The sequence below is a fragment of the Lissotriton helveticus genome, chromosome 5_1 (genome assembly GCF_964261635.1).
Source record: "Lissotriton helveticus chromosome 5_1, aLisHel1.1, whole genome shotgun sequence".
In the NCBI taxonomy this organism is placed as follows: domain Eukaryota; kingdom Metazoa; phylum Chordata; class Amphibia; order Caudata; family Salamandridae; genus Lissotriton; species Lissotriton helveticus.
The window spans coordinates 665634463-665661752 of NC_136065.1; the positions used below are offsets into that span (position 1 = coordinate 665634463).

At 45.2% G+C, this 27290-nt stretch overlaps 1 protein-coding gene across 2 annotated transcripts in view; it reads right to left on the bottom strand.

Annotated features, from left to right (window-relative positions):
* Positions 1-1635: 1635 nt before the first annotated feature.
* LOC144754824 (acyl-CoA desaturase-like) overlaps positions 1636-27290 on the bottom strand; it is a 94109-nt gene continuing 68454 nt past the window's right edge. For both annotated transcript variants that reach the window (XM_078643064.1, XM_078643066.1), the window contains 2 exons: positions 17893-18125; positions 1636-4351 (listed from right to left, as the gene is read on the bottom strand). In XM_078643064.1, coding sequence (XP_078499190.1) covers positions 4152-4351; positions 17893-18125 — 433 coding nt within the window. In that variant the 3' untranslated portion in view covers positions 1636-4151. The remainder of the gene's footprint in view (positions 4352-17892; positions 18126-27290) is intronic.

The window sequence follows — 27290 nt, forward strand, 5'->3', positions numbered from 1 at the left end:
CTAAACACTACAGTTGTTGAATGTAATGATTAAGCATCCATTACAGAGTGCTGCACTTTCAGAGCATCACTATTTTATAGGAACCTATTGAATATCATCTGCATCATACTACTTATCTGCCCATACATATCAAGTCGCTACGACATAGCCGTCCTTATCAATAACAAAGAGCTGGGATTTGGCTATGTCGCAGAAGGTTTTTTATGGAAACTTTAAACAGTACACATAATGAAATCTGCCCAACAGTTTAAAGAAGTATTCAGGTTCAGTAGCTCAAAAAAAGAAAGACAGATTTGACATAATCTGCATCCCTGTATTGTTTGGGGTCCAAAAGAACCTCTGCCCATTTGTTTGTTTTTCATACCAATACTAAGTAGGTGATATTTGCTGGTGAGATTATAGTATCAATCCTTTCTAAAAACCCTACTAGAATGGCAGGAAAAATAAATTTTAAACGCAAACACGATGTAGGCTATTGGGACCGTCACTTGATAGGTGGCTAATAATCAAAGCATAGTGCCACTGTTGTCATCTGTAACAAATTAACACTTCAGTTCCTAACTACAATTTCTAAACACACATCTGAAATGGAGATTTAAAGTCAGCCACGGTCAACCACTGCTTAATAAAGTATCCATAAAAAATAAATAACACACAAAGACACTTTTGTGCCTTGTCTTGTCCATTTTCTGAAGTCATTTGCGTTAATATGGATTCAACTGGATAGAGAACAATGAAAAACAAATGTATCCCGACATCTCTGTAATGAACAACACCACTCCTCGTCAGGGTTCTGTTTGGCTCTTTTCAACAAAAAAAGCTGGAAAGGATTCAATTATGTGTAAAAGTACATGCCAGCAACGTTAGTCATATAACATAACCACTTAATAAACGGTCAAAAGAGGGTATAGACTATGTGTCTGTATTTGCATGTAAACGTGATAATAAAACATCACTAGGTTATATAACCATAATAAAAGGGATGGCAAAACTCTTCATCTCTTATGTAGGTATGAAATACACCATGGCGATGGCTGGGGAAGAGAAGGAAAGAGTTAATGAAACACTACTGTTCAAATGAATGGGAAAGCCTCATTAGGAATTTATGATATCTTTTAAAGTTTTTTAATATTAATTCTGAGCAGTTGAGTTAATGTCTTTAACTAATGCAGTCTTCAGCACCATAGATTATTCTGCAATTAAAGTAATTGCTAAACTGCACTGGCTTACTAAATTCCGAATAGAGTGATCCATGACGGACTGATTCAAATTATTTGTACATGTCAGGTCTTTCGTTGTACATATGTTGCATTGCCTGGTTTTATATTTACATTTTCCATTTAAAATCACTTGGAATAGAACTTTTAGGGGAAACAGCACCACTACTAGCTGATCAGTTTATGAAGGATTTCAACAGAAATGTGTTAATTGTTTCATTCCATGGTAACATTTTGGTACTCATTCTTGGATGCTGGAGAGAGCTATTTTCTCAAAATAATATTTTTTAGTAAATAAAGGAGCATGCATTATGAGGTTGACAGGAGCCTATCCTGTCAGAACTTGAGATACATGACCACATATAAATAATGATTAATGCAAACACATAAGTAACAAGGAAATATAAAGACGCCTAAGGAGGTCAAGGCTGAGTGCTTAGAACACTCAGGAAGTGCTTATGTTTATTTTCACGTAACACACCATAGTGTGTAATTACATTTAAAAAAACGAGAACACATCATTCTTTTTTTCTATTGATCCATACTACTTGGAGTATGTAGTGGATTGGAGACCAGAGGATAAAACAAGACGGCCTTGGTATGTAAACATTTACAATGGGATAAAATGATAGTGTGCAAAATGAAAAATATCACTGCAAAAATTAGATACATTTTCCAACATTTTTCATTTATGTGACATGTTGTCCCAGTTTTGCAGTTCAGTAAAAACCTTTGCTGTATCTGTTTCCCTTCTATAAATCTTGATTTAATCAAAAACGTGTTTCACATTTTTCTGTAAGAGTCGGGAATCACACGGACTCTTAGAAACAGAAGCAAGAGCGAGTGCAAGACTGTCCGCATCAACAAAAAAAAAACCCTGGTCCCTTCCTGTTACATATTTCGCACACATCACATTTTTAGACTAAAAATAAAGAGCAATACTTAGTCTTTTTCAATTCAAGTGATCAACAACCAAATATTATTTGGTTTATTTGGAGCCTGTCACTAGTTTCCATGCTATTACTATCCTGAACATTGTCCTCATACTTAGTGCAAACCCAGGCCTATTGGAAATACTAATACATACATCTCCACTGAAATAATTGTTTTTATATTGCTTGTAAGGTTGTAGACTAATCAGGGATGTGATACACTTATTTTAAGAAAATAAATGTAGCTGAAAGGCACACAAGCAGCTCTTCAGGCAATGGGTCTTTATTTAAGGTAGGGGCCAAAGAGATCTTTGGGAACAGATGAAAGTGCTCTGCTCCATCAGTAGAAAGTTCCAGTGAAAGACAACCATAAGGGCAATGCTCACTATGAGCTTCAGCAGATGTTTAATTTCATACTGAGAACAAAATAGATTTCAGCCTAACCTCAAATAAATGAGTGAATGTGCCTTATAATTGTGCGCTAAAAGTTTTTGTTGAAGGACCTTTCTTTCCATTAAAGCTTGGGCAGGTCTCTTACAAATCAAACTCATAGGGTGGTTAGGACAAAGGTAAGAAGTGCCTTGTATGTTCACTCAGAATATCAAAATAAAGCCCGCTCTATGATCGGGGTAAATTGGTAGGGTTAACTTGTTTGAAGTTCTGCTAAAAGAAGATGGAAATGTATAAGGGTGACAATGACAGGTCTTTGTAAAGGTAATCAGAGATTATAGGTGTTCTTATCCCACCTTAGATTTCTCTCATTCACTGGGCATGGCACCCCTGTGACAATTGATAATTCAATATTATCTACACATACCTTTCAAACTAGAGCATTCATGCATGGGCACCCTGCTGTTGTCTTAATAACTCGCATGCTCAGAAACATCACATCTTTCATAAAGGGGTAGTCAAGAGTAAAAATGTTTTTATGTGCACTAACCGCATCAGAGACAATTCAAAAGTAAAAAAATATCAAGAGTAGATGAAAAACAATGTACCTGCTTTTGAGGCATCCAACACTATACCATTCAATGAAGATTTAAATGTCTAATAATGAATCACTCTTGTTGGAGTTCGTGTGAAGCAAATGTACATTTCTGTTTCAGTGTCTGCCTTTCGGGCATTATATAACCGATTTATCAGCCTCTTTTGTATTTGTGAGAATTTTTCTTTTCCTTTTAATCTCCCTGTGGGATAATCAGAACCATGAACAGGTTCCTGTGATGGGGAAATCACTGTCACAAACTCCTTAAGCAAAATACCTGAACCGGACTACCTATCTTTCACTAATAGCACGTGCAACATTCTCATGCCCAGACTTGCTGCTTCAAGGCCCAAAGTACAGAGGGCGAAACATGTGCAACTTTTTTTGGTTAGAAGAAAACTCAATAAGGGCCAAGTGAGTTTCTTTTCCTTCTGTATCAATGCTCCCTTTAACAAATTCCGTTATAAATGGCACTTCAAAGTTGTCTGTATTATCATTAACTTTATCCTCTTTTTAGCAGAGCAGAAGGACCTGAGTTCAGTCAGTAAAAGATGCTGAGAAAAGGCTAACTATCACTTGCTCAACCAAATAGATCTCTCCACTCTGGTCAAAGATCTGCTAATAGCTGTTTAACACAACGAGATATAGAGAATAGGGTTGAGAGAAACATCGTTTTCAGAAAGCCAAAGCTAAAGAATTGTAATGAAAAGGTAATGGAAGGAAATTAAGAGCAAAGTAATATGATGAGTGTGCAAGAAAATAAGAGTAGAAAAGAAAGAGAAAAAACAAAGAGTAAGCTGAATGCAGAGGAATCACCATAAATAAAGAATAGGAGAAGGGATGAGTGAACAGATCAGCTTTCTTAATGTCCCAATTATGGAGTTAGAATTATATTAAATACAAAATTAACGAAATACTGTGCTGGAACAGGTTAAAGTCATCATCTTTAGCATCGTGGTAGCTTTTTCTTATTGTTCAGTAGTTCAAAATTCAACATCGAAAACAGTCCGCTCTAATTCAGCCAGTTCTGTGACTCCCATCGCCAGTACGTTGCATGCGTGCATGAATGACTTCCTTGGACACCTTTTTGCAGTCCGTGGCAAAGCCAAAGTAACACATTAGATCAATGAAGCTTGTGGTGAGGTTGAAGCTCCTGCCAAATTCACTAGTTGCATAATCAAAAGGAAACGTGTGGTGGTAATTGTGAAATCCTTCACCTACAAATAGAATGGAGAAATTGTTTGAATACCAGTTAATTTAAAATAATAGAGAGTATGTTTTATTTGCGTCAAATTATGTCACCAATGGTTGTTGTCCCTGTCGTTAACAATTATATCAAATGGAAGACCCACCAATTTTCTTATGAGATACATTTTCTTTTAACTTCCCTCTACCACCCCCACCCATTTCTTGCTAAATTAGCACTTTCACTAATTCCTTTGTAATCTGCATACAGCAGGATATTCACTGGTCTGTAAACAGTTCAGTCATTTTTTCCATCAGCTTTGCCTGGATCTTGTCAGTTGTATTTGTGAACGAAAACGAATGTATTCCTTTTACATTTACTAACGCTAGATCTGATTATTCATAGGTATATTTAAAATGTATTTTTCTGTAGCTTTGCCATTTTATGTGCTCACATATAATTCACAAATCGTATTCTCTTTCCAAAATATGTCTGAGAAATTAGTCAGGGTAACGATATCTGCTCTAAGAAGTCTCTCTTGCCTCAGATTTAATACCGGTTTGCAACTATCTTCTATACAAGCAATATGTTTGAATAGTTTTGTCATCCTTGTCAAAACGATCTTCTTAGGATTAAAAGATATTCTTTTATTAATTACCCTTTCTGCAGTGTTTTCAGAACCAAAGATGACTATCGTGCCTTCCCTCTTGGGATTGTTTTCCAACATCTAGAACTGCTACACAAATATCTTTGCTGTATATCCTCTGGTGATTTCAGTAAGTGAAGAATTCTGTCACAGTTTAATATATCCTAGCGACCATGCAAACAGTATTCTGTAATGTAGACTACCTTGAATGTCCCTTAATTCCTTCCTAGATCCTCGAAGTGGGATTGATGTTTCACATGTGGCAATAATGGTGGTGGCTTGAATACAGGTGCATCACCTTCGGTACTGACTGAAACTGAGAGCGCAGCATGGTCTGCTCTGCCGGACTGTAGTTGATCTGAAATTCTAAATTAATCTATGGTTGATCCCGAATGGCTGGCAAATGGGGAAGCCATTGTCTGCAAATGCTGGCACATCAGAGTCAAGAGGGCACGGTTGATCATGGCCAAAAGGCATGAGTGCTGACGTCGCAAACTTTCAGTAGGGTGGGAGGGAGGCAGAGTTAGGGAACAACTGGTTACTTTGTTTAGGATTTTCCTAAGTGCCGACATTGTCAGCTTTTGTTCCAGAGAGGCATAGTGACACTTCTTTGTTTTCCACAACCCCCTACGATCAGTTGGGTCACTGTTGAGGCATCCCAGATTCAATTGAAGCCCTTATATTATCATTTAATAAAACACCCCAAGTTACTTGTTTATTATTAATATACTTGCTTTCCATTAACTTATTTTCCCCATGCAGCTCGTAAATAAACTGATTAGGAATGCTGGGAATAGTCCCTACTTTTAGACACTCAGCTGACCTTGTCTTGAAACCTAGGTCCAGGTTTACTAAGCATCAATGCAATACAGCACAGTATCCAAATTGTCTGCACTGCGTTTCATGAAGGAGAAAAATCAGCGTGGTAAACCCTGGGCCCCATCAAACAGAGCACACAAAAATAAGTGGGTATATAAATATGACTTCTTACAGTCATAAACTGATGTTGGTTACGATAATCAACGATCTTCTGACTGTTTTGTGAGGCACCACTATTAACTGCTTTGGAGAGAATGTCACTTTTCTGCTCTGCTGTCTGATTATGTTTGCATGACTACCTCTTGGATTAGAGGGCAACATTTAAATTCGATAATTCTGAAGTAATCTTGCATCTGCTTTTTTGATGGCTTGATCCTGACAACATTGACCCAAATTGTCACTGGTGATTTGCTTCCCAAGAATTCAGTACAGAACTGAGGGTTAGTGTCTCTTTGTTGCATAGTGCAGTGGTAGGTTTATGCCCCTAGAATGAAACGTTGTGCCGGGGTTAGTGTACCGTGGTTTAAGTGAATTGTGATAAATTACAGCCCTTTGAGGCATCATGTTTGGGTTGGTGTCCATAGGATGCAGTGAAGTACGGTGGAGAAAGACCCCTACAATACAGTACAATCTAGAAGCTTTCTATTTCTTGTATGCAGTTCAGTATGATGATTCACTATCTATGTTTCTAGGATATGGGTTAGTATCCCTGCATGTAACGTGGTGTGGCGGAATTGTGTTCCTCAAAAGCAGTATGGTGTGGCGGGCATGTATCCCTGGGTCTAGAATGCAATGCAGTAAGGTAGGTTAGATGTCACTACAATTCAGGACACTCTGGTAAATGAATCTCCCTGGCATGCAGTGAAGAATTGAGACGTGGCGTACACAGGGTGAAGTGTTGAGGTATAGTATTCCAATTATACAGGGTAGTTTATGTACTGGCATCCATGCGGTGCCACATTTTGAGTTAGGTCCTCTAGAATGCAACACAAAGTAGTGTGCTAGAATCCTTAAGGTCAGTGAAATGTAGAATCTACAGAGTGTGGTTGGGTTGGTGTCCATAGGATGCAGTGAATGACGGTGGAGAGGGACCCCTACAATACAGTACAATCTAATGGTTTTTTATTTCTTGTATGCAGTACAATATGATGATTCACCGTCTTTATTTCTAGGATATGGGATAGTATCCCTGCATGTAGCGTGGTGTGGCGGATTTGTGTTCCTCAAAAGCAGTATTGTGGGGTGGGCATGTATCCCTGGGTCTAGAATTAAATAATGTAGGTTAGATGCCACTACAATTCAGGACACTCTGGTAAACGAATCTCCCTGGCATGCAGTGAAGTATTGAGACGTGGTGTACACACGGTGAAGTGTTGAGGTATAGTATTCCAATTATGCATGGTAGTTTGTGTACTGGCATCGATGGTGTGCAGCATTTTGAGTTAGTTCCTCTAGGATGCAACACAAAGTAGTGTGCTAGAATCCCTAAGATCAGTGAAATGTAGAATCTACAGAGTTCAGTGCAGTGTGGTGGTCTAGAGTCCCAATAAAGCATTGAAGTTGACGTCTTAGTGTAACACTTAGGGCCTTTCAAATCCTGTGCAGTGTCATGAATGTTTCCCTACGATGATCAGTGTTGTGGCATTTTAGTGGGTGATTAGCACTGTTTTGCAGGCTAGTGTCTCTATGATGTCATGTAGTGAGATAGTATCCATGTGTCAGAGCGCAATATGGGGGGCGCATTTATCATTGTATAGCTCGTTAATGTTTGGAGGATGAATTTTAGAGTTTTACTACCCCACGGCGTAGTCTAGAATGCTGGACTTTCTACAATGTTCTGCAGTATGGTGGTTTGGTGTTCTCGGGAAACAGATCATTTTATTCGACTGGTGTTCCACACCATTTTAGTCGGCTGGTGTTCCTAAAGAGCACAACAGTGTTGCTAAGCTGCACTAAAGAATGGTGTGCCTGTGTGTGCGTGTAGCTAGCAATCTGATGGGGTCATTTCAGTTGGATACAATCTACTCACACTCCACAGAAGCAGTAATCATGTCAGTAGTAGATGATATTCGAAAGGAAATACACAGTGGCAATACGCAAGCTTTGTTACTACTTGACCTGTCTCGGCGTTTGACACGGTCAACCATATTCTTTTGGCTGACTGGGTCAGGGCCGCAGACCTACGGGATTCAGCTTTCAACTGGATCATTTAATTTCTGAGTGACAGATCTCAATCGGTTAGACTACCCCGTTTTAATTCGGCAGAGGTGCAACTGAATTGTGGGGTGCCGCAGGGCTCCTCTCTTTCTCCCCACCTTTTTAATATCTACATTAGCCCCTGGGTCATCTCTATTAAAAACAAGAAAGTAAACATCTTTCACTATGCCGGTGACCTGCAATTGTTATTTGTTATTACGGATAGCTCTACATCCAGATGGCAGTCTTAAGACATTATACTGTTCATCCGAGATTGGAAGAACAGTAACCACCTAAAGCTAAATTCTGATAACACAGAGATAGTTATCACTAAAAATAATATTGATCGCTGGAATCCGTTCTTCTGGCTCAGTGAGAGGGGTCCTCCTCCTCTGCCCAAAAAGTCGGTAAAAAGCCTCGGTATCACCATTGATGAGGAGGTATCATACATGCAGCAGGTTGGAGCAGTGACATCTTCCAGCTTCTTTCAACTTCGACGTATTAAGAAGATTAAAAACAATCCTTACTAGCGATGCCTTGATCCAAGTCATAATAGCTTTAGTCATGTCTAGAATTGACTATGCCAACTATTTCTATTTGGGTCTCCCCAAATTCCTCATGTGTAGGCTCCAGCTGATGCAGAACCAGGCTGCCCAGTTGATATATCTTCCCAAATATGGTCATATCTCTCAGTAAGTAAGCAAGTAAGTAAAGTCTTATATAGCGCACGAATGCCGAGGCGTCTTGGAACTGAGGAAAGCAGGACGGCGATGAAGACAGGAAGGGCTAGATCACTGTGTGTGTGTGTGTGTGGGGAGGGGGGGGGGGGGGAGCCAGGTTTTAACCTGGCTCCTAAACTGCGATTTTGACGGAAACTTCCTGATATTGAGTGGGAGTTCATTCCAAAGCTTGGAGCCATGAAAGATAGGCAGCGGCCTCCCCATCTGGCTCTCCTAACTCTGGGGATGTGTACCAGGAGTTTGTTGGCCGATCTTAGCATCCTGCTACGGGAAAGCCTTTTCAATAGTTTATGGTAGTCGTGGGTCCCCCCTCCATAAAGGGTTTTATGGATTAGGCAGTACCTTAAACTGGATTCTATGCTTGCCAGGTAGCCAATGCAGATCTCTGATTGCACGTGATATAGGATTGACTTCTTGGAATTTTAGCAGTGTGCGTGTCGCTGCATTTTGTAGGGACTAGAGTTTCAGCAGCTGGCATTTATCAATGCCTAGGTAAAGGGCGTTACAACAGTCAAGACGAGTCAGAATAAGAGCCACCATAACCGTTTTTCTTAAATCCTCAGGTAAAAAAGGCAGAATTTTCGGAAGTGTTTTTAGGAGAAAGTAGCAGGCTGATGTCAATTGGTTGATCTGCCCGGAAAGATTGAGCTGGGCGTCACATAGGAAGCCAAGGTTTCCCACTTTGAAGGCCGGGACAGGGCAAGACCCAGCCGCCGCTGGCCACCAGGCTTGGGACCAGATGGGAGGACCATAGCCAAATTCCATGACCTCAGTCTTGGACGCGTAAAATTTTAGATTATTATGCATCCACTCCATAATGTGGCCAAGACAGCTGTGAAATCAGCCGTCACCATTTCTGGCTTTGATGCAATGGAGATAATAATTTGATGTCGTCGGCATATGACACCAACGCGAAGTTGTGTTTTTTAACTAGTTGGCCAGCAGAGTTACATAAATATTAAAAAGCTTTGGACAAAATGCCGATCCTTGCGGCACTCCCCCTGGAAGGTAGAATGTGCCAGATTCTATGGAGTTCCAGCACACCCTCTGTTATCTAGCAGAGAGGACGGAGGTGAGAAGGGAAAGGGCGGAGCCCCTAATTCCTACTGCCTTCAGCCGTCACGTAAGTACAGCATGATTAACCGTATCAAACGCGGCTGATAGGTCAAGTAGGATCAGGATGGCCCTTCCACCTTTGTCAACTTGCCATCTAATTTCTTCCAAGGCCAAAATAGGTGCTGATTCAGTTGAATGGCCTGAACGGAAGCCATGTTGTGTAGAGTCTAGCATATTGTTAGCGTTTAGATAGTCCGTGAGCTCTATATTAATGGCCTTTTCAAGGACTTTCGCTGCCAGGAGCAGGCAGGAGATTGGACGGTAATTTGTGACCTCAAGAGGGTCAAGGGAGGGACGAGCGCAGACGAGCTTCCCTTTGGCGCGTCCGCAGCGCGCTCGATAATGCATTAGGCAGATATGCCCCTGTCGCCGGGACTGCTAATCCGGGAGCTGCAGTGCAAAGCTATACCGCCAGTTGCTACGAGGGCGGGCCAATATGAAGATGAGAAAATAACAAGGCTAGTGCTCTTTCCGCTCAATCGAGGGGAAAAATTTGCAGCGGACCTAAGAGCAGAGAAAGGTATGAAGAGGCTGGGAGTGCTTGTCTTAACAGTCCCGGGAAGAATAAGAAAGTAGAGATCTACAAACACAATGGCAATACAGGCTAAAAACAGACAATTAAAGCGATCTAAAAGATCATTAAACCAAAGTGCAAGAGTAAAGTGCAGTAATGCGTGCCTTACTTCAGGCACGTCCGCTCAGGTGACTAAGGACCTCTACTGGTTGCCAGTCGTACAGAGAATTATATTCACAATGTGCTGCACAGTCTTTAGGGCCTTGCATATGAACTGTCCTGCCTTTGTTAAACCTTGAGTTATTAAATACTGCTCTACCAGAGAACGGAGATACAGTCAGTTACACTATCTTGTTATCTCTTCATTTTAAAAAATCGACAGGATGGTGTAGGTTCTCCGTCATTGCCCCATGAGCATGGAATACATTGCCATAGGAACTTAGGACCACTACTAACTATGCTAGATTTAGACAGCTACTAAAGACATGGCTCCTTAAACAGGCCTACCAATAATTGTGTATCAATGTTGAATCAGCTACCTAGCGCCAAGATACCGTTTGGTGAACGTGCACTCCAGAAATTCGCAGTAACATAACATAACATAATGCCATTACATGCTGGGTCTTACCACAGACAAAATATACTTGGTCCTTTCTAAAAATGGACTGCTCATTCTAAACTACTAGACTCGCAGTTCAGGATGGACTGTTCCATATGCAGTAGGGCTAATAGTCATTTGAATGTCGTTGGTCCGTCTGTAGTGGCACACAACACTGAAAAACAATGGTATAGAATGTACCCAGAAAGATTCAGATTGAGTTAAGGATTTCCTTTCATCACTTTGTGGTGACACAGTGAGTCACACTAAGTGACAAGGGTCTGCCCAAGCTGAAAACAATGGAATCGAATAACTCAAGAGTAATCATCTGTGTTATTTCAGTGACCTTTGCATTGAGATGAGTAACATCTTGCCGATGATACAAAAGAAAACAAGTTACTTACCTGTAACTTTGATTCTCCAGTATTGGTAACTTTCATAGATTCCCATAGCCTGTATCATTCCCCATCGTCGGAATGGGAGCCTCGGTAAATAAAAAATACCATAGCAGTAGGTACAAAAGAGAAAAAAAGGCCTAGGCCTCATCTCATTTTGTGGTATATCAACCTCTTTTTGTAAAAGAGACCAACATAATACAACAACCAATCAGATTAACCTCACCCCATAGAACCTTCCTGAGAGAACCTCAGATTTTCATAGCCGTTGTGGAACAGTATAACAGAATATGCTGAAAGCTGAGCTTTCCCAGGGGAGGAGGGTGGGCGCATGGTAATCTATGAAAGTTACCAATACTGGAGAACCACTTGTTTTCTTACTCCAGTATTGGAACTTTCATAGATTCTCATAGCTTGTATCAGAATAGCTAGCAGTTAGGAAAAAAAACGCACATTTTGTGTAATAATACATTGTATAACCTTGCGTCTATATCAGCATAAGAAATAAAAGTAACCAAATATCAGTCAGTAAACATCATCAGATACAAAATGTGCGAACCTATAACAGGAAGGAGGGTTAGAAGGGAAAGCTCACTGGAAGAGATTCCTTAGGATTGCCTGTCCCACAGCAGCATCGCTCCGTGTGGAAGAGTCCAAGCAGTAATGTCTCATGAACGTATGGGCACTGCTTTATGTAGCTGCCCTGCAACTGTCTTTGATCGGCACTCTAGCGAAAAGAGCAGCTGAAGTTAAAATTGATCTTGTCGAGTGTGCTCGGACCCGCCCTTCTAGGGGCTTACCAGCCGATTGGTGACAGTAGTGGATCGCGCTGACAATCCATTGTGCAACCCCTTGTTTTGAAAGGAGAAAACCTTTGCGAGGTGCACTGAAAGCGACAAAGAGCTGAGTGGATCTCCTGAAGTCCCTGGTGAGTTGGAAATAAAATGTTAAACACCTTTGAAGATCCAGAGAAGGAAGAGACATCTTCGTTGGAGTTGTGGTTCGAGGGAAAAAAGATTTCAGAATGACTGGTTCATTCAAATGAAAATCCTAAGGAACCGTTGGTATGAATTTTGGATTTGTCCTCAGGATGAAAGTGTCTTTTTTGAACTGGAAGAACGAATCCTTAATAGTGAGAGCCTAAAGTTCACCGACCCTCCTGGCTGATGCTAAAGCGAGAGAAATTTAAGGTCCGCCTGATGAATTGGCTCAAAGGGAGGCCTCATGAGTTGAGCAAGGACCAAGTTGAGCTGACACATGGGTGGAGGAGGTCTAACTGGAGGAAAAACCCTAAATAGTCCTTTTAAAATTTGTTTCACGATTCTTGCAGACCAAAGGGAAGGGCCTGAAGATGTTCGTCTGAATCTAGAGATCGCTGCCAGGTGCACCTTGATAAAAGAATGGGCGAGACCTGATTTGGCCAGAGACAAAATGTATTGCAAAATCTGATGAGGAGCAGAAGAAAAGGGATGAATCTTCTGTTGGCGGCACCACAGGCAGAAACGTTTCCATTTTGAACGATAGGTCTTATTCGTACCTGGTGCGCGCGCCTGAGCTAGCACCTCTCTACATTCTTGAGGGATATTCAAGCCCTGAAGTTCTCTCTGCTCAGGAGCCACGCTGTCAACTGCAGAGAGCTCGGGTCCGGATGTACCACTTGGCCCTGGCATTCGTCAATAGAGAGGGAATTGGACGCAGGTGAATTGGATGATCCTCGGAGAGCAGGTGAAGCTCTGTAAACCAAAACTGGTGGGGCCACGCCAGTGCCACTAGGATCATTCTGCAGGGATCTGCTGTGAACTTCCTGAGCAGTCGTGGGATTAGCGGAATTGGAGGAAAGGCGTAAACAAAGGCGCCTGACCAGGCCATCGAAAGCACATTCCCCAATGATCCCTGATGGTGTTCCCTGCTTGCGTGGAACAAGCATTTTCTGTTCTCTGGAGTGGCAAACAGGTCTATGGACGGTCTACCCCAAAGATAGAAAACTCTCTCCAGAGTGAGCTGGTTCAACTCCCACTCGTGGCTCACAGATTTGAGACAACTCAGCGTATCCGATGTCTTGTTGAGGGCACCCGGAAGATGTTCCGCCGAAAGGGAAATTTGGTGATGGATAATCCACTTCCCAAATCTCTTGTGCTTCCCTGGACAGCAGAGGAGACCTTGTTCCACCCTGCTTGTTCACATAGTGCATGGCCGTCGTGTTGTCCGTTCGGACCAGGACGGTGGATTTTCGAATCTCGGAAGGAAAGCCTGTAAAGCTAGATGAATCGCTTTGAGCTCCAGCAGGTTGATGTGGAGAAGACGTTGTTCGGGCCGCCAGCGGCAGCTCACTTGAAGGTCCTGCAAGACCGACCCCCAGCCTTCCAGAGAGGCGTCCGTGGTAAGTATCAAAGGAGCTGGAGTTACTGTAAATGTGGGACCCTTTGAGATATTGTCTTTGACCATCCACCAGCTGGCCGCCTCTTTCATAAGAGGAGTGATGATTGCTTTGTCATCGAAAGAGCCTTTTGCTTGGTGCTACTGCAGTCCAATTGCTCTTCGAGCGGGCGCATACGAAGCCTGCAATGCGGAATTAAGGGAATGCAAGATGAGATTGATCCTAAAAGAGATTTGTATAGGCGAACAGACAGACTGTCTTGTTAGCAATCGACGGGCGGAGGTAATCAGTCTTTGCTGTCTTTCTTCTGATGGAAAAGCTTTGCAACAACCTGTGTCCAGAATAGCCCCCAGAAACTTGGCCAACCTGGAAGGTCAGAGGACTGATTTGTCCTTGTTGAGTTGAAGTCGCAGATGACTGAAAAGTTGAATGCAACTTTCAACTGCTTTTGAAGCTGCCTGAGAAGTCGGTGCTTTCACCAACCAGTCGTCTCTAGCGTTTGTTTTCTGAGAAACGCTGCGACTGGGGCTATGACCTTTGTGAATATCCGCGGCGTGGATCTGAGTCCGAAAGGCGGGACCTTGAATTGAAAGTGGCTTTTGGCTTCTGTAAAGCGTAAAAACCTCCTGTAGGCCGGGTGGATGGGAACATGGAAGTATGAGTCCTTGAGATCCAGAGTGGCCATGTAATCCCCTGGATTGAGAAGTCGCAAAATGTCCTGAAGGGTTACCATCTGAAAGGAGAGTTTTATGAGATAGGTGTTGAGCTCCCTCAGGTCTAGGATTGGGTGCCATTTTTCTACGGTCTTTCGAACGAGGAAGAACCGGGAATAGAATCCTTTGCCTCGTTGAGACAGAGGTTCTGGCTCTATCGCTCCTTTGAGAAGTAGTTGGTGAGCTTCTAGACGTAGAAGGTGTAGATGTTTGGATTCGGTGGCGCAAGGGGCTCTGGAGGGTGGGCGGTGTTGAAATTCCAGTGTGTGGCCAAACCGGATGATATTGAGGACCCACTGATCTGATGTTATGAGTTGCCAGTTGTGGAGGCATTGTGATATCCTGCCCCCCACTGGTGTTACAGGGGGTGAAGGAACAGTAGACAGAGCCGGGAAGCCACTATTGGCGCTTAGAGGAATATCTCCCCTGGTGCCCTTGTCATTCTCTAGAGGATTGGCGAGAGAAAGACGACGATTGGCCCTGTCGTTGAGAATACTGGGGCCTGTAAGACTGAGATTGCTGCAAATAGGAGGAATAGCGCTGCTGCTGGTATCCACCCTTGTACGAAGAAAAACCTCTTCCTCTCGTTCCACGAAAAGGTACTTTGCGGTATTGCAAAGTCCAAAGGGACTTCGCTGTTTCCGTGTCCTTTTTTATATCGTGCAGCGCATCATCCACATGCTTTCCAAAAACTATTTCCCCATCGAAGAGCAGATCTAGGATTTTATTTGGGACTCCGGGTGAAACCAGGTGGCCTGAAGCCAGCCTTGTCGTCTAAGGACTGCCGCACCTGCCAAAGAGCGGAAAACAATGGTAGCAATGTCCAATGCGCAATCAATCATTTCCGAAGAAGAACGCTCTCCTTCCTCCAGGATTTTCGTTGCGTCTGCCTTCGAGCATTCTAGTAGCTGGTCCAAATACGGAGATAAGTCGCACCACATTTGGCGATCATATTGTCCCAGAATTGCCAAGGCATTAGCAGCCCTGACGAGGAGGCTGGACATAGAAGAGAACCTCTTTCCCACTTTATCTAGTCGCCTACCCTCCTTCTGAGGTGGTGTGGTAAGGGGCGCCGACGGATTCTTTGACTTCCTTTGGGCCGCTTGAGAAATTACAGAGTCCGGTTTCGGTTGGCTAACCAGAGAAGCGGGGCTATCCTGTGGAGCTTTGTACTTTTCTCCAGTCGAGGAAGAACAGGCATGACGGTAGCTGGAGACTTTATTACCTTTATCCCCTCATCCCAGACATGGCCCACAATTGGGATAGAACGGACAGACTTTTTATAAGGCTCTTTAAAATCATAAAGAAAACATTCCAACTGAACTGATGGTATGGGAGGATCGAAACTTTTGAAAGCTCTTTCTATTAAATTGTGGAAACCTCCAATATCTTCTTGAGGAGAATCCACCGGATCCGGAGATGGAGAAGCGGGATCCGGAATAATGTAGTCATCCCATTCCCTATCTGGATCTGGGACTGAGACTGTGCCCTGGTCATCATCCGATGAGTCTTCTTGAACTGTGACTACATTTTGTTGAAGTTCCGTTGGCTCCGGAAACGGAGCTTGTGGAAGCGGAGGAACAACAGGTCCTAAAGATTGAGTTGGAGGTGGAGACACTTGCACAGACTGTTGGCCGGAGGATTGAGATGGAAATCTTTTCCTATAATCCAACAACATGAATTGCTGATCAGCAATAAGTGAAGACGGCATGGCCACCATGCCCTGCTAAGACTGTTCCTGAGATCTAGTTTGCGGCAGAAATTGCTGTTGGTCCATATATAGTAGTCCTCAAAGTCTGAGTCCTGATATTTCACACGTAACTGGGATGGGCTATATGCATCCCCGTAAGGACCGTTATCCCCGTCTGAAAACTCCTCCAAAAGGAGTGCCGGAGGTAGTGGTGTCCGAGGAGATGTCATCTCCGGGGTAATCTGGCGGCTTTTTATTGAAATTGCCACTCTTTGTATCGTCGACGGAGGAACCACCGACGAAGATTGAAGACGAAGGAGTGATCGTCGATGGAACCGTCATCGAGAGCGACCTCAGTACCAAGCTGGAAGCTGTAGATGTCGACGACGTCGCCACCATCATCGTCGAGGTAGTGAACATCGTTGACGACATGGTAACTGGTACCTCAGGTTGCAGCGTCGACTAAGGCACTGGAGATGAAGAAGCTCTCGTCGACGTGCCTGTCGACGGAGCTGAAATCGACGTCGGTTGAATCTTTGACACTGTTGTTGACGCACCTGATGTTGTCGTCATCGACGTATGAATTTTCTTGTCAGATTTTCCCTCAGGCAGGACAGAAGCTGGTTTTTTAACAGTTTTGGCTTCTCAGAGGGTGGAGGTGAAACAGAAGGCCCAGTCCTTCCCTCTCCTTTACACCTCAGTGAGGAGATTTGATGGGACTGCGCCTGTCAGACCTATCTGAGGTCTTTTGTAAGGCTTTGGCAAGGGGGTCAGCAGAAGTTGAAGGTGAAGACCTACCCCTTTTTTGAGATCTTTTTCCACACAAATCCCACAGCTGTGGAATAAGTTGCCAGACATGCTTCGTAAGGAGACCAATCTTCTACAGTTTAGAAAACTACTGAAAACAACATTATTTAGGGAAGCTTTTGGCCCTTCTTAATTATAAGATATTCTATTCCTTCGATCAGCCCGAAAAATTAGTTGTGTTTCTTGGTCTGAGAGCGTCTTGAGACCGGTGGGTGAGCTGGCGCTATACAAACTAAAGTAACAATAACAATAACAATCTCCTCGAACATGTCGTAGAGGAGGCATCATCACTGTCACTAGATACAGGGTCTTTCCGTGACTTTAACTTTTGCAACCAGGTGAGTAAACATCCCTCACGGTCCCTCAAGGTCTTTGAAGAGAAGGTCCGACAGATCTTGCAGTCAAAGGCCTTGTGGTCAGGGTACAAACAATAAATACAGTCTTTATGTTTGTCCTCAACATAAAGCCTCTTTTTTGAACGGGTGGCACATGCTTTGAATAAAGCTTTCTTCTCCTTGTCAGACATCCTGAAGAACACTGAAGAGAAACAGATGAAACACAGAAGTTGAAGAGAAATCTGAGCAGAGCTCAGTGGCGACTCCCTTGCACAATGTGCGGTAGAAAATCTAAGGCTCTCTCAGGAAGGTTCTATGGGGGAGGCTAATCTGATTGGTTGTTGTATTATGTTGGTCTCTTTTACAAAAAGGAGGTGAATATGCTACAAAATGAGATGAGGCCTAGGTCTTTTTTTTCTCTTTTGTACCTACTGCTATGGTATTTTTTATTTACTGAGGCTCCCATTCCGACGACGGGGAATGATACACGCTATGGGAATCTATGAAAGTTCCAATACTGGAGTAACTCAGCTTTCAAAACCAAAAGAAACAAATCTACTTTCAGCAGACACTGTAAAACTAAACACCACATTTGTAGATGAGTTAAATGTAGTTTTGTAACTTACCAACGGCGCTGAAAGCAACAAAGCGATTCTCACGAGGGTTGATGCTTTTATCATAAGGCCGATTCCCATACATGTGTGCTGCACTGTTCACTAGCCATGAGGCATTAAGCACCAAGGCGTATCGAAGGATGGAAGAGACAAAAAAAGCATTTTGGAAAGACTCTCCCCAGAAGTACCATGGAACAACAGTTGGTACGAAGAAGCACATCACAATCACAGTGGTCTTGTAATACCTAAAGAGGGCAAAAGAAAAGTAGCATCATTTTAAAATCAACAAGGTTGTTTCATGTAAACATTCTTTGCATTTGTGCACGGGATCCTTTAAGAAAATACACTGAACGTAGTTAACAGATCATTACATTTTAAAATCAATTACTATTCTCACATTTTTCTGCAATAAATATTTTGTTTAAAACAAATAAAATATTAAATTGGAACCATACCAGAAAAACAACAAAAATGTATCTGCATCAGTGAAAAGCAAACACAACAGTTAATAAACAGAACATCACATATATGTACACTAAAACCCAGCCACACCACAGACAACCAACCGCTAAACACCATGCATCAAACAAACCTAAAAGATTCATAATCGATTGTAAAGCCTTCCATTCACACCGCTCCCATACTAAAATGATACACTCTTTTTCGTAAGCGTGAGTGTGATCCTAACTGTCTAACCCAACATTTGTCTAACCCAACATTTGCAATTTAACCACATGATTAAATTTCGCATATCACACACTGAACACACAGTCTTACGGATAATTCTATTATGATTTAGATGGAGTAGTTTCTGTACTGTAACTCCAGTTCTGTAGTAGGGGTATCTCTGTTATAGTCATAATCTAGAGAACCGTCCCGCTCATGTGCGTGGACCCCGGCAATCAAAAATAATCTCTTAAGTTGTCAGAAAATTGCAGAATTGTAAAGAGACTTAGGAGAAAATTAAAGACAGATAATGCAGACTATATCCATAGGCTACACTGTCCAGTACCTCAACTAGAAATTCCACCAAAAATCCACAAACACCAAAGCCTGTCCAGATTTCCCTTGCTTTAACAGCAAAATCCCTCTGGAATGATAGAGAGGAAGGAATGGACAGACAAGCCCCATAGGCTGCCAGGATGTATGACGTTACAACGCAGGCTATTACAACGCCTGCCTTTACAACGCGGTTTTTACATCGCATACCATTACAACGCATAGTGCTTTTAGGCGCTGGATAGTGATTTATTTAATTTACTATTCCAACCCCAGTCCCCGTGGATAGTAGGGAAGGTGTTGGATAGTAGATTAAATATATTCCCTAACCATAGAGCGCCCCCCCGCGCAATGCGTTGTAATGGTTTGCGTTGTAATGACCGCGTTGTAATGGTAGTGCGTTGTAAAAGTTTCGTTGTAAGTGATGTTTACCAGGCTGCCATTATGTGGCTTAAATAGGATACTGTGCCTTTAAGAGAACCTTCCAGAACTTCTCCCAGTATCCCAGAATGCACAGCAGGTCCCTCTTACTTTCAGTTCTTTTTGAAGGCGTAGCACGCCAGACCTGTAGCATTCCTTACATGAATATCTCTCTCCACCGGGGAGGCGGGAGGGCGCTTATGACTATAACAGAGATACCCCTACTACAGAACTGGAGTTACAGGACAGAAACTACTCCTTCTGTAGTAGGGCATCTCTGTGTATAGTCATAATCTAGTGAATAGAATGGCAAGCCCATCCCCACACCAAAGCGGCATTGGAGAAAAGAGAAAACAACACCACTACTGTGCAAATAGATTTCGCAGCGAAGCCTGCCCAACCTGAGCGTCTGCCCTGGCATCAGTGTCCAGACACTAATGCTTAGCAAAGGTATGGACCGACTTCCAAGTGACCGCCTTGCAGATTTCGGCAAATGGAACATTACGGAGCAAAGCAGTCGTGGCAGCTTTGCTCCTGGTGGAATGAGCTTTAGGCTTACCCCCTAAGGTCTTATTAGCTTTTAGGTAACACAGCTGTATGCAGGACACAATCCATCTAGAGATAGACTGCTTAGAGGTAGCAAGACCCGTCCTGACCGATCCATAATTGATAAACAATTGGTCAGACCTATGAATATCTTTGGTTTTATCCAGATAAAATTTCAACACCCTCCTAACATCCAGGGAATGTAAAGACCTTTCCGCTGGAGATGAAGGATTTTGAAAAAACTTAGGCAAAGTTATGGTCTGGTTGACATGAAAATCAGAAATAACCTTGGGAAGAAATTTAGGGCGAGTACGCATAACAACCTTAGCAGCATGAAATACAGTATAAGGTTCTTGGCAACACAACGCCTGAATTTCACTCACCCTGCGGGCCGATGTAATGGCCACGAGGAACGCCGCCTTCCAGGACAGGTGCCGCAATGAAGCCTTATGAATAGGTTCAAAAAGCTCCTTCATCAATCTGGACAGCACCACATTCAATTCCCATGAAGGCGAAGGAAGCCGGACAGGAGGGAACACCTTCTTCAAGCCTTCCAAAAAATCTTTGATCACAGGGATCTGAAAGAAGGAAGTCTGTGAAGGGCATTTCCTGTAGGCAGTCAATGCAGCCAGATGAACCTTAATGGAATGGACATTAAGGCCAGACTGCGCCAGATGTAAAAGATATGGAAGGATGACATCTTCCTTACATGTCGTCGGGTCATAGTTCTTGGACTTGCACCAGATGCAAAACCTCTTCCACTTGTAAGCATAGGAAGTCCTAGTGGAAGGTCGCTTAGCCTCCTTCATTATGTCCATGCAATCTTCTGGTAGATTAAGATGGCCATATTGCACTATCTCAGGAGCCATGCCGCCAAACTCAAAGACGAGAGGTTGGGATGCAACATCTGCCCCCCGAACTTCGTGAGAAGGTCCGGCCTGCACGGCAGCCGCATGTGAGGAAGGAGAGACCGGTGAAGCAGGTCCGTGAACCACCACTGTCTGGGCCATTCCGGGGCAATCGGGATCATCCGCGCCCTGGACTGGGACAGCTTGATGAGAACCGTCGGAATCAGGGGAATGGGTGGAAAAGCGTACAGAAAGCTGTTCGACCAGTTGATCCATAACGCATTCCCCAGCGTCCCCGGCTGATAGTACCTGGAGGCGAAGTCTCGGCATTTGCTGTTTTCGGCAGTGGCGAACAGATTTACGTCTGGAGTCCCCCACCTTTCGAAGACTTCTCCTAGTACTTCGTCGTTTATGACCCATTCGTAGTTTTCCTGAATCAGTCTGCTCAGTGCGTCTGCCTGAACATTCTGCACACCTGGTAGATGGGTGGCCGTTATCGTCAATCCTCTGGCCAGAAGCCAGTGCCAGATCGTCTGCGCCTCCTGTGACAGGGTGCGCGATCTCGAGCCCCCCTGCTTGTTGAGGTAATACATCGTGGTCGTATTGTCCGTTTGCACAAGCAGAGAGTTGGTCTGGAAGGACGGAAGAAAGGCCTTCAGCGCCAAGTGAACAGCTCAGAGTTCCTGGAAATTGATGTGGTACGTGGACTCTGTCGGGGACCACATCCCTCGAATCTGTAAGTCTCCGGAGTGCGCCCCCCAGCCATGGAGAGATGCATTCGTCACGATAGTCTGCGTGGGAATGTCCTTGTGGAAGGGAACCCCTCTCAGGAGATTCTCCGCCGAACACCACCACCTCAGAGACTGAAGAGCACGCAGAGACAGTCGTATCTTGTCGTCCCAAGATCCTCTCCTCTGATCCCACTGATCCTCCAAGCACTCCTGCAATGGTCTCATGTGCAGCCGTGCGTGAGGAAGATACAAGAGGCCATCGATCCCAGTAGAGAAGACACCGTCCTCACTGTTGCAGATGGAGTGGTCATAAGAGCCTGAGCCTTCCGAAGGAGTGATAATCGTCGCTCCTCCGAAGGAGACACGCTTGCTGACAGCGTATTGATGGTGGCTCCCAAGTACTGTATGCACTGGACCGGAGTCGAGATAGACTTGGACATGTTGATGTGCAACCCCAGCTTGTTCAAGAGAACGCACGTCTTCAGGAAGTGCGCTTGAGCTTCCGAGAAGGAGGAGGCTTTGATCAACCAATCCTCCAGGTAAGGGTAGACAAACACCTTGTTCTTCCTTAGGTGTGCGGCTACCACTGCCATGCACATCGAGAATGTTCTGGGCGCAGACTTCAGCCCGAATGGCAGTACTGTGTACTGATAATGATTGGCGCCGACTTGGAATCGCAGGAACTTCCTGTGTTTGTGTGCAATGGGCACATGGAAGTATGCATCCTGTAGGTCTATGGCAGACAGCCAGTCCCCCCGTTGCAGCTGAGGATAAATCTGATGCAACGACAGCATGCAAAACTTTTCTCTGCGAATCCACTTGTTTGCTTGTCGCAAATCCAGAATGGGCCTGAACTCATTCTTGTCCTTTTTGCGAACCAGGAAGAACCGGGAGTACAGACTTCTTCCTCTCTGAGACAGAGGTACGTCTTCTATCGCCCTTTTCCTTAACAGGATATCGGCCTCCGCCTGGAGCTCGCGCAGCTGAAACTGCGAGCTGACCGAAGGGATTGATGGAGGCGGGCTGGTGAACCGAAGACTGTATCCATTGCAAACAATATTCAGCACCCACTTGTCCTGAGTAATTTTTCCCCACTCTGCCAGAAAAAAATCAACGCTTCCCCCCACCGGAGTGGGTAACGGATGTAGGGGAAGTAAGCGCTCAGGGCCTAGACCCGGCCGGGCCTTTAGTCGCCGTGACCGACTGTTGGCGCCTCTGCCTCTCTGGCGCTTCTGGAACGGTCTTCGGAACTGTTGCTGTTGTTGCTGCTGCTGCTGTCCCGAAGACTGGCCACGCCCTGTGCCCTGTCCACCGAACCGTCTCTGGAACGGGCGGTACGACTTCTTGTTATCCTTGGGTTTTTCCAGACCCACAGCTGTGAGCGTTTCGGCCTCCGCCTTCATGCGGGCCATTTCGTCATCCGCATGTTTTCCAAATAGGGTTTCGCCAGAGAATGGTAGATTGGCAACCCTTTGTTGTGCGTCAGGTTTTAGTGACGTGAGGCGGAGCCAGGCGTGTCTCCGCTGGTTAATCCCATGGCAGAAACCATGCGCCGCCAGCAGGGAAGAATTGGCTGCAGCACTGATTCGCCACCAACATCCCCTCATTCAACACCTCTTGGAAATCTTCTCTCTTCTCACGCGGCAGATGTTCTACAAACTGCTGGAGGGATTCCCAGAGGGCCCGGTCACACCGCCCCAACAAGTCCGTGGCACTCGCAGCCTTCATGGAAGTCGCCGATGTCCCACAAACCTTTCTCCCAGACGAATCCAGCCACCTAGGTTCCTTATCCGGTGGAACAGGGGATGACGGAGTGGTGGCATGCTGTTTACGAGCCGCCGTCACTATCACAGAGTCTGGAGGGGAATCCACCCTTAGAAAAGCCGGATCTGAGTCGGGAGCCCGGTATTTTTTCTGCAGTCTCGAGGGGGCCGCCTTAGTCACCACCGGGGTGAGGACAAGGTCCATGGCCGGCTCCACCAGGCCCGGTAACAGTGGCAGTAATGGCCGGGACAGATGTTTCTGGTGAAGCGTCTCGAAGATCACCGATGTCTTGGGCGTGGGCACCGTCAACGAGATGCCCAATTTTGCTGCACCTCTTAAAAGGATTCAAAAAGGGGGGTGGTGATGGACAGCCATAAGTGTGGAAGGGTATGCTCAGACATGAGTCCCTTGCTCACCGCACCATCAGGATTCAAGCAAGCCGGGCTGAAGACGGCTGTAATGCCAGAAACCGGTCCCTGGAAGCTTGTTTCCTTTCCAGTAAAGAATTGGCTTGGTAGTTTGGTCTGCCCTGTTCCCATGATGCACTGGGCCAGGGACAGACTAATTTGCATGTAGCCAGGTTCTGAACTGGGATGGTGCAGTGAGCTAAAAAACGGTGATGGATCAAGCCCTGATCTGTTGACTGGGTAGGAGTGTTCTGATTAACTCAGATACTCTGTCCATCACCACCCCCCTTTTTGAAATTATTTTGGCCACCATAAGTGTGGAAGGGTATGCTCAGACATGAGTCCCTTGCTCACCGCACCATCAGGATTCAAGCAAGCCGGGCCGAAGACGGCTGTAATGCCAGAAACCGGTCCCCGGAAGCTTGTTTCCTTTCCAGTAAAGAATTGGCTTGGTAGTTTGGTCTGCCCTGTTCCCATGATGCACTGGGCCAGGGGCAGACTAATTTGCATGTAGCCAGGTTCTGAACTGGGATGGTGCAGTGAGCTAAAAAACGGTGATGGATCAAGCCCTGATCTGTTGACTGGGTAGGAGTGTTCTGATTAACTCAGATACTCTGTCCATCACCACCCCCCTTTTTGAAATTAGCACCTCTTAAAAGGACATCATGAAAGGACGCCAGATCGTCAACCGGCGACACCCTTGTCTCCGGTGACTCTGACAAAGTCGGAGAATAGTCCCTGGTCCCCGAGGACCTCGTCTGGGAACGAGACCTGCGCCTCCTGTGGCGTCGTCTCGACCGCGTGGACAACCTGTTGCGCGATCGTTCCCTCCTCCTGGAGCGAGAGCGCGATCTCCCAGTTCGTGGACGCTGCGCAGGCCTCTGTGGAGGCGTCTTCCTTGGCCTATCCTGGGGTAGTGGTTTCGGAGTCCCCTTAGGTGGTGTAGGGAGCGGAGGCAGTGGCACCGACCTTGGTGGAGGAACAGGAGGTGTCTCCGGCCGAGGAGCAGGACCACGTGGAGGAGGTGGTGGTGGTGGTGGTTGCCCCGCGGGGGGAAGTGGTGGAAGAGGAGGATTGATGGGAGGAACCCCTCTAGGTAAAGGAGGCAGGGGCGTCTTAGGCCGAGGTGGTGTATAAACCACCGAGTACACCGAGCCCGGTGACTTCTTCGGGGGAGGTGACTGCGAACCAGCCCCTCCAATAGGTGATCGCCGTCTCCGGCGTCCTCCACCAGACCCAGCGTGACTTCTGGCGCCAGAAGGAGTAGTTTCTTTCCTGTAACTCCAGTTCTGTAGTAGGGGTATCTCTGTTATAGTCATAATCTAGTGAATAGTCCCGCTCATGTGCGTGGACCCCGGCAATCAAAAATAATCTCTTAAGTTGTCAGAAAATTGCAGAACTGCAAAGACACTTAAGAGAAAATTAAAGACAGATAATGCAGCCTATATCCATAGGCTACACTGTCCAGTACTTTAACTAGAAATTCCACCAAAAATCCACAAACAGCAAAGCCTGTCCAGATTTCCCTTGCTTTAACAGCAAAATCCCTCTGGAATGATAGAGAGGAAGGCATGGACAGACAAGCCCCATAGGCTGCCATTATGTGGCTTAAATAGGATACTGTGCCTTTAAGAGAACCTTCCAGAACTTCTCCCAGTATCCCAGAATGCACAGCAGGTCCCTCTTACTTTCAGTTCTTTTTGAAGGCGTAGCACGCCAGACCTGTAGCATTCCTTACATGAATATCTCTCTCCACCGGGGAGGCGGGAGGGCGCTTATGACTATAACAGAGATACCCCTACTACAGAACTGGAGTTACAGGACAGAAACTACTCCTTCTGTAGTAGGGGATCTCTGTGTATAGTCATAATCTAGTGAATAGAATGGCAAGCCCATCCCCACACCAAAGCGGCATTGGAGAAAAGAGAAAACAACACCACTACTGTGCGAATAGATTTCGCAGCTTAGCCTGCCCAACCTGAGCGTCTGCCCTGGCATCAGTGTCCAGACAGTAATGCTTAGCAAAGGTATGGACCGACTTCCAAGTGGCCGCCTTGCAGATTTCTGCAATTGGAACATTACGGAGCAAAGCAGTCGTGGCAGCTTTGCCCCTGGTGGAATGAGCCTTAGGTTTACCCCCTAAGGTCTTATTAGCTTTTAGGTAACAGCTGTATGCAGGACACAATCCATCTAGAGATAGACTGCTTAGAGGTCGCAAGACCCGTCCTGACCGATACATAATTGATAAACAATTGGTCAGACCTACGAATATCTTTGGTTTTATCCAGATAAAATTTCAACACCCTCCTAACATCCAGGGAATGTAAAGACCTTTCCGCTGGAGATGAAGGATTCTGAAAAAACGTAGGCAAAGTTATGGTCTGGTTGACATGAAAATCAGAAATAAACTTGGGAAGAAATTTAGGGTGAGTACGCATAACAACCTTAGCAGCATGAAATACAGTATAAGGTTCTTGGCAACACAACGCCTGAATTTCACTCACCCTGCGGGCCGATGTAATGGGCACGAGGAACGCCGCCTTCCAGGACAGGTGCTGCAATGAAGCCTTATGAATAGGTTCAAAAGGCTCCTTCATCAATCTGGACAGCACCACATTCAATTCCCATGAAGGCGAAGGAAGCCGGACAGGAGGGAACACTTTCTTCAAGCCTTCCGAAAAATCTTTGATCACAGGGATCTGAAAGAAGGAAGTCTGTGAAGGGCATTTCCTGTAGGCAGTCAATGCAGCCAGATGAACCTTAATGGAATGGACATTAAGGCCAGACTGCGCCAGATGTAGAAGATATGGAAGGATGACCTCTTCCTTACATGTCGTCGGGTCATAGTTCTTGGACTTGCACCAGATGCAAAACCTCTTCCACTTGTAAGCATAAGAAGTCCTAGTGGAAGGTCGCTTAGCCTTCTTCAGTATGTCCATGCAATCTTCTGGTAGATTAAGATGGCCATATTGCACTATCTCAGGAGCCATGCCGCCAAACTCAAAGACGAGAGGTTGGGATGCAACATCTGCCCCCTGAACTTCGTGAGAAGGTCCGGCCTGCACGGCAGCCGCATGTGAGGAAGAAGAGACCGGTGAAGCAGGTCCGTGAACCACCACTCTCTGGGCCATTCCGGGGCAATCAGGATCATCTGCGCCCTGGACTGGGACAGCTTGATGAGAACCATCGGAATCAGGGGAATGGGTGGAAAAGCGTACAGAAAGCTGTTCGACCAGTTGATCCATAACGCATTCCCCAGCGTCCCCGGCTGGTAGTACCTGGAGGCGAAGTCTCGACATTTGCTGTTTTCTGCGGTGGCGAACAGATCTATGTCTGGAGTCCCCCACCTTTCGAAGACTTCTCCTAGTACTTCGTCGTTTATGACCCATTCGTGGTTTTCCTGAATCATTCTGCTCAGTGCGTCTGCCTGAACATTCTGCACACCTGGTAGATGGGTGGCCGTTATCGTCAATCCTCTGGCAAGAAGCCAGTGCCAGATCGACGGCGCCTCCTGTGACAGGGTGCGCGATCTCGAGCCCCCCTGCTTGTTGAGGTAATACATCGTGGTCGTATTGTCCGTTTGCACAAGCAGAGAGTTGGTCTGGAAGGACGGAAGAAAGGCCTTCAGCGCCAAGTGAACAGCTCTGAGTTCCAGGAAATTGATGTGGTACGTGGACTCCGTCGGGGACCACGTC